Consider the following 15,057-nt stretch of genomic DNA (forward strand, 5'->3'; position numbering starts at 1 on the left):
ACTCTTCAGTTTTATTTAGAGGCTCCGTAGACAGATGTTGGGTTGTGTTTGATAATGGAGAATTGAGTTAGAAATCTTGATATTTGGCAAATATTTATAAAACTTGTAATATGTTGATAATTATGAATTAAGCTGCTAATGGAAATAAAATGAAAGTTTTTAATGAAATACTTACAAAGTATTATTAATGGAGTCCATCTCCTATTTATTCATGAATTAGTTTGGGTAGAATGAAACCTAACATGCTTGCTCAGTCGGGTTTACTCGGTTGAGCGCCGATCGCGCTCCACGGATTTTGGGGCGTGACATCAAACTTCAAAACTTGACCTAAAAATATGATTCTTATCTATTTATAGTGGCCCAAAATTAGCAGACAAAAATGTCCCTCTGGAGGTTCTGCGGCCGTACAATTTCATGTGCGGTCCACAAATTTCTTTAGCTTGCAGGGATTTGAATTCTACAGCCGCACCATTTGGTCTGCGGTCGCACAATTCTTGCGCGGTCCGTACTTCATGCAAGGCTTTAGTCTTGGTCATTTGCACACTCTCTAAACTTGTTGAACTTTTTTCAGTGCACACCATGATCTGTGGCCACACAATTCATGTGCAGTCCGCATATCGGCTTAAAGTCTGTTGGGCCTCTTCACTCAATCTGCAGCCACAGAGGGAATTTTGCAGTCCGCACTTTCTTCTGTGGCCGCAAAAATACCTCGCAGGACCGCACTTCTTGTGTGTTGCACCCCTTCTTGCCTTGTGAGTCGGAACACTCCTTTTTAAGTCGGATTTCTTCATAAGGGCTCAAATTTCCAGCATTCGTGCAATTTGCGCACTTTCATTAGTTTTAAAAACATAAATCAATACTTTTGGACTAAACCAAAAGTAAAAAGGTATTAATAAGTGGTCAAAATCCATACTTATCAGTTCTTAAGTAAGCAAATATTCAGTGCGAGGGGGACAATAATTGATGGTTATAGCGTACAACGCATATACGACATGTGCTATACCCACCAATTATTGTGGGTCAGATTAATAATAGACATATGCATGTAAGTCATGCACTACACTTTAACGGAGAAACTTGCTGTTATGGTATAGCGCATAAATTTCATGCACTATATATAAAAATATTCTCAATTCTTTTTTCACCTATTTTGGTGTTTTAAGTCCATTTTTGCAACACTTTGGTTCCGGATTCCACAACCAATTGGGCCTTTTGGAGGTAATGGAGTACATGCTATGGGAAGTTCCTGTAATCCACCTCTAACACAACCATTGAACCACACAGAAGTTGATGTACCGGGGGTGATACATTCCCTATTAGTAGGTGTTGGAGTCAATCTCGGAGGAACGCTAGCTCAACCAAATCATTTCATACTAGCACTAGGAGGGTATAATGGGGTCTCTAACATAGGAGGTTCTTGTGGTTCTACACATGCGAGCACTCTTTCCAGGTTAGGGAAATTAAAGTTTCCAGGTTTCGATGGTAAGGATCTCAGATCTTGGCTTTATAAGATTGAGCAATTTTTTTCCCTAGAAGAAATTCCTACTGATTAGAAGATTAAAATGGTTTCCATTTATTTAGAGGAGGTTTCTATAGAGTGGCACCAAGCTTATATGAAAAGTAGAATGCAATTGCCTCATCCTAGATGGAATGAGTACTTGTATGCTTTAATCAACATATTTGGTGTTGGGTATGATTAACCCATGGCTGAGCTTAAGCTGTTGTTCCAAACTGGGGCTGTGAAAGATTACCAAGACCAATTTGATAGATCCATGAATAGGTTAGCCTTGCGAATGGAGTATGCCATCAGCTGTTTCATAGCTGGTCATATGCCTAAATATAGAGACAACGTCAAAGCTCACAGACCAAATTAATTACCCACGCTTACTATCTAGCCAGATTACAAGAGTCATCCTACCAAACCCAACACAAAACCATAAGACATTTTCCTTCTTTCATCTCTTTGGTAACCTCAAAGAACACTCTTCTTGCCCCATATTTAGGACCCAAAACACCTTATATAACTCCAGATTCCAACTCTCAGTGGAATAGGGGTCGAGGAAAGAAACTGACCCCAACTGAGCTTAATGAGAAAAGACTAAATAGCCTTTGTTACTTTTGTGATGAAAAGTTCTTTCCCGAGAACAAGTGTAAGACCAACAAACAACTGTTTCTGTTAGAACTTGAGGAAGGAATAGAACTTGAAAGTGATAACCAACAGTTTTGTGTAATGAAGGTTGAAGAGGTTCAGGAAGAGGAAGTCTATGAGACCAGTAAAGAAGCTGAAGCAAAAGGAGAAATTGACCCTGTAACCATCTCATTGAATGCACTCAATGGGGTAACTGTCTTTTATACTTTGAGGGTCACGGGCTACACTAAGAAGGGACCTGTCGGTGTGTTGATTGACATAGCTAAGAGGTAGCTAAGAAATTTGGATGCCAAGTCTAAAAGGTCAATCTGGAGCCTATTAGTGTTGCAGATGGTGGCACCGTGTATGCCATTGAGTTATGTAAAAAGATTGGAATGACTGCTACAAGGAGCCACATTCCAAATTGATTTCTTGTTGTTCACTTTGGGGACTTGTGACATGGTGTTAGGTGTGCAATGACTCCAAACTCTTGGAGATATCAAGATGAATTTCACCCAACTCACTATGGAGTTCCAACTCCATGGAAACAAACACCTGCTACAAGGTGATGCTTCTAGGCTCAAGACAGTGGATGTTAGAGCCCTAGGGAAGATGCTAAAGGTGAAGCTCAATTATTCATGGTGAGAGTTCTACCTACGGAGGACTCCAAGGAAGCAAAGGTCTCTCAATCTTCAGGAATAGAACCACAAATCAGGAAACTCATAGAGGAGTATCAGGTTCTATTTTCGGAACCTTTTGTTCTTCCATATTCTAGAGGACTATTCGACCATAGAATATCTTTAGAAGCTGGTAGCAATCCCATTAACATCCGGCCTTACAGGTACTCTTCAACTCACGAGGATATGATTAGGATGCTAGTTCAAGAAATGTTGGACCAAGGCATTGTTCAGCCTAGTTCCAGCCTATATGTTTCTCATGTGATTTTGGTTAGCAAGAAGGATAGGTTATGGAGGCTTTGTGTAGATTATAGGGCCTTAAACAATGCTACTATCAAAGACAAATTCCCAGTTTCAATCTTTGAAGAGCTGTTGGATGAACTTGGTGGCTCTAAGGTGTTTACAAAAATTGACCTCAAGTCAGGATACCATCAAATAAGGATGGACCCTGCTAATATAGTCAAGACAACATTTAGAATGCACTCAAGCCACTATGAATACTTGGTGATTCCATTTGGACTCACCAATGCCCCTTCCTACTTCCAAGGTCTTATAAATCACATCTTCAAAGAGTACTTGAGGAAGTTTATCTTTAGTATTTTTTATGACATTCTAGTATTCAGCAAGAACATGGAAGAGCACCTGGTGCACCTTAAGTTAACCTTTGAACTATTGGTGAAGCACAAACTCTTTGCAAGGGAATCCAAGTGTTTATTTGGAAGCAGTCTGATTGAATACCTTGGCCACTTCATCTCTGCTGAAGGTGTTACTACTAACCCAGAAAAATTGTTATAGTGCAAGACTGGCTTGTCCCAGCCACTATTAAACAGCTAAGAGGATTCTTAGGGCTAGCTAGATATTATAGAAGGTTTATACAAAGGTATGGGATGATAAGCAAGCCTTCGTATTATTGAATTAAACTATTGCTCCAAAGCACAAACACAAACGACCCCCTCTCTCTTCTCTGCCAAAGAAAAAGAACCCCATTGATTGAATTTCTTTTTCTATTTTAGTTTTCTATGGAGGTTGACAAAGTCTTCGTCCAGCAAAATAATTCTCAATTTTTATTTTTTATTTTTTATATGATTATATTATCCGAGATAGTTCATTCCATCTCAACTATTTTATTGGAGACTTAGGTAGATAAAAATTAATCACCTAAATTTCTTTGCCTCTAGTGTTCTTATTTGAACATGAAATTTCATAAATTTTATCTCATTTTATTGACCATTAGGCACACCTTTAAATCAAAATATTTTTCAGTCTTGAACAAACTGAATTAATAAAGAACCTAAATAAAATGCACACTCAACAAATTACGAGCTTGTTTATTTGAATCATAAAATATGTTAAAGACTAAAAGCAAGGTGATATTCGAGTAATTTCTTTGTCACTAACGCACTACGACTTGACTTTATTGTAGTTAAAGATAATAACTCATCAACAGAACTACCGTCTATTTTGCACCTTATAATTTCTTTTGTGCATACCGTGAAAACATAAGTGGGCCTAGAAATAACACGGAATGTGCCTTTTTTCCAATTTGAAGTTTATTAAGATTTAAATCTTTTCTATTTAAATTTCTAAGAAGTGTTGTATTGAAAAGTACTAAATAGGAGTAATAAAAAAGTGCTTTCTACATTTGCAGAAGAAGAAGAAGAGGAGGAGGAAGAAGAAGAAGAAGAAGATTATGTTATGGATTCAGTTAATTATCTTAAAGGAGAAAAAGAAAACTGTACGGATATATTGTGGTTGTTGTAATAAGACAATTGATGATATTTCTGACTAAGTTATAAATAGGAGACGAGAAATAAATAAGTATAACTCCAAAAATGAAAAGTTTGTAAAAAGATGGGATCTACTTCGTGCAATTATTGCTATTGGATAATGTAGCATTATATGTGGTAGGGTTTCATTGAGTATTACTTTCAGGGGCGTAAATCTATGCTCTCCTCCCTTGATCATATATAATATTGGGTGCACGTCTCTAAATGAGATTGTGAGTTCAAATCTTATGGTAATCTTATCGTCTTTTTCTTTCTTTTCTTCTTCTAAAACTAGGCGTCACATGGTGCCTATTAATTAAGTACATTTCTTTTTTTTTTTTTTGATTTATTCTCTCAAAATTTTCACATATTAAAATTCCTATTTTTTGTTTGTCACCGGAAAATCTTATATGATTAAATAAAATATGCATATTAAACTAGTGGATGATGCAACATATAGTATGCTATTGGGCTCAACTGATCCCAACATTTTCAGCACGGAGTATGGATATAGATGTAAGAAAATTACTATTAAAAACGTAATAATTTTGAAGTTATAATTCCAAAAGTGTAATAGGTGCAATAGTAATAACCAAATGTAAAACCTATAAAATTTATATCCTGGATTCACCTCTCCATAATAGTGCACTCATCTTCGCAAAATTCTGGATCTGCCTCCGACTACTCCTAATAGAAAGTAAATAGTAGGAGTTTTTTGTGAAGCTTCTTCTCAATGTTTTACTCTAGTTGATTAGAATATTTTTTTTTTGGTAAATAAGTAACTTTATTACCAAGGGCAAAATATGTACAATCATAACAAAAACCCCTAGAGATGGTCAGCATTCTACCTCCAGAAACCTGCTAAACATTTATCTACTATCCCCTTCTCGCTTATGATATTATCTATTCAATACTAAGGAAATCTTCTGACTCATTACAACTAAAAATGTCAATATTATCCTACTCTTCTTCTAACTCTTTTCCTCCAGGACAATTTTCAGGGGTAGAAATTCATGGATTCCAGTTGCTTTGTAATCTTCTTGTTGTGGATCCCTCGATAGTGTATCTTGCACTATTAGCCTGCTCAGATTGTCAACAGTTCTTCTTCTTCCTTGAAATATTCTTTGATTTCTCTCTTTCCAAATATAGCAAACACTACATGACAACACCATTCTATACATTTCTGCTTTTGCGTTTTTCCCATTTGCAAATTTAATCGTCCACTCCTGCTCTTGCACCCATCCCATAATTTGTTTATGTACTCCTTGATATCTAAGTAATTTATTCCATAGAGCTGCAGAGAAGTTACACTTAAAAAATAAGTGATCAAGTGATTCATCATCATGTTCACATAATGGACAAACCAAATTGTTAGCAATGCCCAACTTGGCTAATCGATCTCTTGTGTACAATCTTCCATGTGCTACCAACGTCAAATTGAATGCCCATTTAGGACACCCTGCATTATTACAAACAAGTCTCTTCCAAGTGACCTTTGGGAAAGTACCTCTCAATCTCTGATAAAGATTTTTGATAGAAAAGGAATTCAGGGCTAGAATATTAGAATGAGTGTATCTTGCTTCTTCAAAATTCTTTTTGGCCTTCATTATTTTCCTAACCATCCAGGAAGCTTGTTTTGGATATGTATCACAAACTTGCCTCCCTTTAATATAATAGCAATGAATCCATTGAATCCACAACTTGTCCTTCTTTTTTCTCAAATTCCAGTAATGTTTGCTTAGTGCTGCCTTATTCCATATATGGATATCCATAACATTAAATCTACCAGCTGAGTGAGGATAACAGACCTTCTCCCTAGCCAGGAGAGATTTATGTGACGTTTCATTTCCCCCAGTACAAAGGAACTTTCTACATACAGCTTTTATCATTTGTATGATCCTCTTTGGTAGTACAAAAATCTGTGACCAGAATGTTTGTATGGAAAAGAGAACACTTTTGATCAATTGCAATCTTCCTGCATAGGATAGGAATCTTGAAGTCCAAGAAGTGATTCTTCCCACCATTTTGTCAAGTAGAGGTTGACATTGTGTCACTGATATTCTTTTTGTATTTAGTGGGACCCCCAAATATCTAACAGGTAGTACACCTTTAGAAAAGCCTAGTATGTGCAGGATCTCTTGTTATGTAACTGCAGCCACCCCACCAAAAAATACTGAACTTTTACTCTGATTTACTTTCAGACCAGAAACTTGAGAAAAGTTTAGGAAACAATCATATAACAACTTCACTGAGATGGTGTCTCCCCTGCAAAATAATAGCAAATCATCAGCAAATCATAGTTGCACTACTTGCAGTTTATCACATCTGGGGTGATAGTTGAAATTAGGGATACGTCTCAGAGTCTTCAAGCTTCTAGTTAAGTACTCCATAGCCAAAACAAATAAGAAGGGAGACAAAGGGTCCCCTTGTCTTAATCCTCTTCTTGCCTCGAACGGTTCTGTTGGTTTGCCATTCAGAAGGATAGAATAAGACACACTCTAGACCCAGCTCATGATCCATCTAACAAACTTATCAGGGAAACCCAATCCAATAAGGACTTGCTCCAAGTAGCTCCATTTAAGGGAATCATAAGCCTTTTGCATGTCTAGCTTGATCATACACCTTGGTGATATTCCTTTTCTCCCATATCACTTTACCAACTCATGACTGAGTATAATATTATTAGTGATTATCCTCCCTAGTACAAACGTAGACTGGCAATTGTCCACCAATCCATCCATAACTACCTGAAATCTTCTTGTTAAAATCTTATAGATAATCTTGTATATAGTAGTACAATAAGAAATGGGTCTATACTCTTTAATACAAGTTGGGTTCCTAACCTTTGGAATAAGTGTAACTGATGTGCAGTTAATGGGCTTAAACATTGTTCCTGTTTTGAAAAAGTTCAAAATAGCTTCTGTAACTTCTCCTCCTACAATAGGCCATGCTTTCTTGAAAAATAAAGCATTTAGTCCATCGCATCCCGGTGCTTTCATGTCATCAATATCCTTTAATGCTAGGAATACTTCTGCACTAGATACTGGCCTTATTAGAATAATTATTATTGTTACTATTGGATTTTCTTTGCACTATAATAGAAGGAAGTAGGAAATTCCTTCAAAGACCACCCTCCCTCCCTGCACCAAATTCTACCGTAATATGTACACAAAGGACAACTAAAAGTACAAGTCGATATACAATACTACAAAGAAAACAAAGGGTAATATCCCCGTAATTTTCTTAGTCACAGACAACAGTTGCACTAATCAAAAGCAGTACTATGGTCCTATTTTTCTTTGCGCAGATAGAAAGTGACAATAAATGTAGGTCCATAAATGAGAAGGAATGTCACTTTTCGCAATTATTTTTTATAGAAGAATCAAATACTGCAATTAATTAAAACAAACTTTACATTATTTTGATATAAACATTATATCCTTTGTCGCTTGTTGCAGAATAGCATGGAGTTTTCCTCTAGCTATGCTGCCCATTTCCCGAAGCCCTGAAGACAGCTTTGGTCACTGTTCCTATATTGGCTTTGCCTGATGGCTCTCAACAGTTCAAAGTTGAGACTGATGCTTGTGACATTGAAATAGGGGTAGTCTTGATGCACAAGGGACATCCTATAGCTTAAATAAGTAAGGGACTTTCCATAAGACATCAGACCTTATCAGTATATGATAAGGAGCTTTTGGCATTGGTATTAACTGTCACTAAATGGTCACAGTATTTGAGAAGAACACAGTTTATAGTAAGTATTGATCAAAAGGTCGTAAATTTCTCTTGGAGCAAATATGACACATAGGTACTCAAATGAAATGGATAGCTAAGGTCATGCAATTTGACTATTGTAATGATTCTACCGTTTATTTTAATTTCTAGGTCCCTGAGCCCCTAATTAAAACTCTCCGTATGTGTCTTTATTGTTTTATTGGTTGGTTCGAGTTTAGAGGGGATCGGGTTGAAATCAGAATACTTAGTTCCTTAATAATGGCCCTTAATGACCAAGTTTGACTTGAGTCAACGTTTTGAGTAAACAATCTCGGAACCGGAATTTGACAATTTTAATAGGTTTGTATGACAATTTTGAATATGGGCATATGTTCATATCAGGTTTCGGATGACCAAGAATATTTCAACGCTTAATGTTGGAAATTGGCGCATTGAAGGTTTTCAAGTTCTTTAAGTTTGGTTTAGAGTAGGTTTTGGTGTTATCGAGGTTTGTTAAGGATTCCTAATTTAGGAATAATTCTGTATGATAATTTATGACTTGCATGCAAAATTTGGTAGTATTCCGAGTAGTTTAAGTATGATTCGGCGTGTTTGGAGTAAGTTGAAAAAAAAACTTCAAATTCATAAGTTAGTTCGATTTGGTTTTGGGGTACGATTCTTAGTTTTGATGTTGTTTTACGCGGTCCGAGTGTTCGAGCGAGTCCATATTATGTTTACGAACTGGTTGGTATATTTGGACGAAGCCTCGGGGGCCTCGGGTTCTATTCGGACGATGTGCGGAACATGTTTGAACTTGGAAGAATGGTTGAAGCAGCAGGGATTTGGTGCTTTCGCACCTGTAAAGCATTAGCCACAGGTGTGGCACCGTAGAAGTGGCTGGCTAGCCACAAGTTCGAAGCTTGGAAAAGTGAGTCGAGTCCGCAGGTGCAGATGTGGGGGCGTAGGTGCAAGACCGCAGAAGCGGTCAATACTCCGCATAAGCGGCCTGGAGCTGAAGGGGCAGTGCAAGTGTGAGGGCTCGACCGCATCTACGATCCTTCAGATGCGAAGATGGTGTCACAGAAGCGGAAGGAGGCTAGCTGGGGAGGACCACATCTGTGATGCAACCTCCGCAAAAGCAGCCAATTATTTCGCAGAAGCAGAAATCACTGTGAGAAGAAGAGTGTATTTTAGTCGAGACTTAGGCTCATTTCTTCATTTCTCTCACTTGGGGGTCAAATTTAGAGCTCTTTGAGAAGAGATTTTTCACCTAGCACTTTGAGGTAAGTAATTCCTATACTATGTGAGTTTAAAATATGCATTATGGGTAGATTTTAACGTAGAAATTCTTAAAATTATAGGTTTAGTAGAAAAAACTAGGTTCCTGATAAAAATGGAATTTGACCACGAAAATGATTATGGAATTAAGTAAAAATTATATATTTGGGTTCGTGAAGCTATGGGTAATATTTATCTTCAAAAAATTTTGGAATTCTGGCACGTGGGCCGGGATGAATTTTAGGAACCTTCCAATTTGGGTTGGGTTATGACTCTAGAAGCTAAATTATGAACTTTTGAGTATATATTGATTAGCTTATATAATATTTGACTAGTTTCGGAATATTCGACATCGATTTGGGGCTTTTAGAGCGAATTTGTGGCCGAAAAGTGATCTTGAGAACGAGACAAGTCTCTTGCCTAAACTTGTAAGAGGGAATTTACCCCGTAGGTATTTGAATTGTTATTTGCTACTAATTATGGGGGCTACGTACACACGAAGTGACGAGGGTCCATGCGTAGCTACAAATCATGCTTATGAATTTAGGACTCTATCATGAAATACTTGTATTATTTGCACACTATTTATTAATTTAAGTGCTTAAATTATATTTGCAACTTGATAAAAGATTTATAAAGACCACACTGCACTTACTTTGAGTTTTGGTGGATTACTTGACCGTTGGTAGAAATTGTGCCTCATTGTGTATTAGTCTTGTGATAACCATTAAATCAGAGTTAGTAGAGTATTCTCTCTTCTTGTGGAGCAGGACAAATGACTTGGCAGTATAATAGATTCATTTATGGTTCGCGCCGGTCGCCCTTCGATAGTGTACACATTATTCTGGATCGGACCGTAGGACCTTGGCATAAATCATGGGTGATAATGCTCGGAGTCCGATTACACTTGATATTACTTTCGTGACTTGAGAAATTATAGTTTACTTGATGGGACATATTTGTTGAAGTTAATATGTGCTAAATGGGGATTTTAAATTGACTTCTAGTTAAAGAATCACTTATTTACTGTTTGTTATTGTGTTATTATTATTGATGTATTCCATGCCTATTTAGAATTTTTGTACTTTATTTATTGGCCTACAGTAAGTGTCGATGTCGACCCCTCGTCATTACTTATTCGAGATTAGACTAGATACTTACTAGGTACATGTTGTTTATGTACTCACGCTACACTTCTGCACTAATCGTGCAGGATCTGAGATAGGCGCATACTCCCGTTACCCCAAGGCGTAGTCGTGAGCTACTCTCTGTGTCCGTAGCTTTTCTTTTGCATTTATTTTTCTGTCTATCTCATTCCAAACAGTAATATAGATGGTTTTATATATTCTCTAGTTGCTCATACACTTGTGATACCATGTTTGAGAATATTCTAGTAGACACTTTATGGTTTGAGCATTAGATTTACTGTATTTACTCTTTCATTAGTTTGTGCTTTACTTTACTATAACTTTTTACTAATCATTTTCTTAATAAATAAAAATCAACTACTTATAAATGACTACTTTACCATTGGCTTGCCTAGCGGTGACGTTGGGTGCCATCACGGCCTATAGGGGAAATTGGATCGTGACAACTATACTATTGAATACAAAAAAGGAAGGGAGAATAAAACTGCAAATTCATTATCTAGACTACCTGAAGTAGAGCTTTATGCACTATATATCAACAATGTTGGGGCGGTCTTGTTCCAAAGAATCATTGACAACTGGCAGAATGATCCTGAGCTACAAGAATTGATCAAGAAGATATAAAACAAGGAAGAAGGAAACAATGGTTATACTTATGATAACCAACAGTTAAGGAAGAATGGGAGGCTAGTACTAGGAGATGATGCACAGCTAAGGAAAGATCTATTTCAGCAATGGCATGACCTTCCTATAGGTAGTCACTCAGGGATCAACAACACTAATAATACCTCACACTTAAACCATTGCTCGTCCTCGAGCAATCAAACTGCATTTCATAAAGAGATGACCTTCTTAACAGACAACTTCCTTAACTCATCATGCCAAGAATATTTAAAGCAAACTAAACACCAATCATAACATCTTAACCTCAAAACTCGGCTCACAAGCACCACATAATTTTTACAACCTGCTCACTTACTCTAATACAAAGGTCAAAGACTTTACAAATCATGTGCCCTCACACAAATAATAGAGATAGTTCCACGCACAATAAAATTCAAGAACAAATAGGAACTCAAGATAGAAAAAATTAACTCACTCTCAGAAATAAAATTCATGTGCCACAGAAGATGTGCCATAGGCTTGCCCGTGTGTAATACTCTACTAATTGAGCTCATTCAGTCAAGGATCAAGTAGGACTTAATTTGGTTGTAATGTAGGTTGCGTGACGGGTATGATATATTTGGATATAGTGACTACACCTTCCTAAGCACTTTAATACATATACATTAACAATTTAAATCTCACACTTATGTTGAACCAAACCCCAACCTTTACATCATAATAGCATCAAGCTTCCCATATCTTTAAGCACAAACAAGATGAGAACTACCACTGGCTAGGAATCTATTTTTTTAAGTTCTAATTATTTTTTTAAACTGTTACAACCCATATCCACACGTGTTAGTTCATGCCATATATTAGTTAACATAAATCCAAGAAGGAATTACCTTTGAGATAATAAGAAGTTAATCATATTGGTCTTAAGTGATACACGGGTGTATAAGGGTGATTAACAAGTATTAGAAGTTAAACGAATCAAGGATGTTGTAACTCGTATTTTCAGGTAAATCTATAGGTTCTTAATACACTCAAGAGTTCATGTATTAAGGTATTTGAATCATATAATATCCGTATCATAAGTCTTGAAGTCAAACAAGTTATGAAACAAAAGTCGACAAACGTTGTCGCAACTTAGGTTCATAATTTTACTTAAACATTAGGTTAAATATTTCTAAGCTTTTCTCCTAATTTACAAGGAATTACGGGATGATATACCCACAAAATTAAATATCTATTAGTCTAGTTTCCAACGCATTAAACCATTTGTCAATACAATCTCGGAGTATAGAGATATTCATATTTTCGCAAGCCTGCGCAGATTGGTAGATGACAAGTAGGTGCATCACCTACTTGCCAAAATGATAGGACAAAATTAAAAGACTTAAGTCGTCCAAGAGAGGACTTTTAAGGAGTTATGAACTCAGTTATTTCATCCATATTTCAGACCCTCAAAACCAAAGTTAACCCCTGCAACTCCTCCCCAAAAATCCCACACAAACCCTAATCGATTTTCCCTCTCTTTCAAGTTCTATTTGAAGGTAAAACCTAGAGTTTGAAGAACCAAGGGAAGGGATGAGTTATCCAACAAGTAAGGTAAGTTACTGCCATCTTTCATACATTTTTCTCTTCTATGAATTCATGGTAATTCGTTCTATACATGTAAGAACTCACGGGACGGTGATCGGAAGCCGTGAGTTCGAGTTATTCACTTGTAGCGGACTGTTTTGTGGACTGTTTTGTGTTGCTATTGGGCTGCGTGTTTTACTACTATTTTGTGGAGTTTTGGAGGTGGAAGGGTGTGAAGAAATTCCATATATATGTAGGGTTGTGGGCTGATAGTTATTCGTAACATTTCCGGGTCGTTTAACACGACTACGGTAGTCGTCGTATGTATGGTGTAATTAGGTTGTGCGTGGACTGTTTTGGAAGGCTCAATATGTTTATTATTGATGTTGTTTGGGCTGTTTGGTGATTGTTTTGAATGGTGTGAAGTCATATATATATAGGGGAGGTGCTGTCCGTTTCAACGTAAAATAGGTTGTGGCCGATACATAATAGTTATGACGCTTAAATGATAACGATAGTATCGTTTCTCTTATTGTAGACTAAGGAGTTGTGACAATTGCATAGCTTGTGATTGGGGCAGTATATACAAGGTATGTGAGTCTATCCCTTTTTTTCTTTTTCATGACTCCGATTGTACATAATGTAATGAACGAGCTTCCAAAGATACTCTACTCTTAGAAGCTAGCAGTACTTACATTGCTTTCCCTCTTATGGAACGATTAATGTTAATGTTGCTTCTCTTATTCTTATGTTATCAATGTTGTTGGTACTTCCTGATTCTTATAAGGTTCGTAATGAAGAGTTGGTCCTAATAACGTGTACAGAGGATACCGACCTTACGTCACTCCGAAAGGTTTAGAATGTGATTCCATGAGTCGAGCATGCATTATGTATATGTATCTATTTTACTCTACCGAGCCGCTCTATAGTCGGTCGGGTACGACACATATTGTGCAACCACTGATCAGTTGGGTTTTACCGAGCTCCACGTGGCCGGGTACGATTCTACCGAGCCTTATGACGGCCGGGTACGTTTTTACCGAGCCTATTATGGCTGGGTACGATATGATGATGATGATGCCCACAGAGGCGTATGTTTTAAAAGTTTATGTATACATACATATGTATCATGCATTTCATGTCAGTAGCCCTCAGAGGTACTCAGATGTTCCAGGTTGTATATTCTCTATCCCTGCTTACATTACTGTTCGTATTTATAGTTCCCTGCCTTACATACTCAGTACTTTATTCGTACTGACGTCCTTTTATTTGTGGATGCTGCATGTTGTGCTGTAGGCCCTAATAGACAAGCAGGTGCAGCTCCCCCACCACAGTAGGTTGTCCAGTTCAGCAGTGATTGGCGAGATCCCTTCTGCGGACTTGCCGTGGTCTTGGTATGCATTTTTGTTATAAACATTATGGGTATGTTGGGGCCCTGTTCCGGCTATGTTGCAGCACTTATGTTCATTTAGAGGCTCATAGACAAGTGTCGACTCATGTATAGTTTGGTATGCCTTGTCGGCTGGTTTTTGTTGTATAGTCTTTCATGGTAGCGTGGTAGCTCGTACCTTATATGTAGTTTCTTGATTGTTTGGTCATCCCCTGCTATGTATATTTATTCCATCATATTTTATTGCTACTTGTCCATGATCCAAGTCTACCATTTATATTAATCTCACCAACCCTAAAAGATAATAAAAAAAAGGTTAGATAAAATGTACGTTGGTGCTCGACAAGTATGGTCGGGTGCTAGTCATGGCCCTCCAGTTTGGGTCGTGACAAATTTGGTATCAGAGCTAGTCTGTCCTAGGGATTGTCTATGAGCCGTGTCTAGTAGAGTCTTGATTATGGATGTGTAGCGCGCCACATTTATAATCAGGAGGCTACATGACATCTAGGGTTGTTACCTTCTTCCTGAATCTAGATCATGCGTAGAGTTGAGTCGTAAGTGTTTGTCTCTAATATTCACCTTATTTTCTTTCAGCGATGCTTTCGACTAGGAAGCAAACAATTAGTAGACGGCTTGATACAACTGCGGGAGAGGGTACCAGCCAGGTTCCCCAAGCCAGAGCAGGCCAAAGTGAGGCTTAGAGTGAGATGTCGTCTCATACCTCATCTACCCCGTCTCCTCCAGAGGATATTAGGAGGCACCCAAC

General features: G+C 37.5%; 1 protein-coding gene across 1 annotated transcript; it reads right to left on the reverse strand.

The window, feature by feature from the left end:
- Positions 1–5,542: 5,542 nt before the first annotated feature.
- LOC142182325 (uncharacterized) lies at positions 5,543–6,595 on the reverse strand. The gene has a single exon (XM_075256577.1). The coding sequence runs from the start codon at positions 6,593–6,595 to the stop codon at positions 5,543–5,545; it is 1,053 nt and encodes a 350-aa protein (XP_075112678.1).
- Positions 6,596–15,057: the final 8,462 nt, after the last annotated feature.

Source organism: Nicotiana tabacum, chromosome 6 (genome assembly GCF_000715075.1).
Source record: "Nicotiana tabacum cultivar K326 chromosome 6, ASM71507v2, whole genome shotgun sequence".
Taxonomy (NCBI): Eukaryota; Viridiplantae; Streptophyta; class Magnoliopsida; order Solanales; family Solanaceae; genus Nicotiana; species Nicotiana tabacum.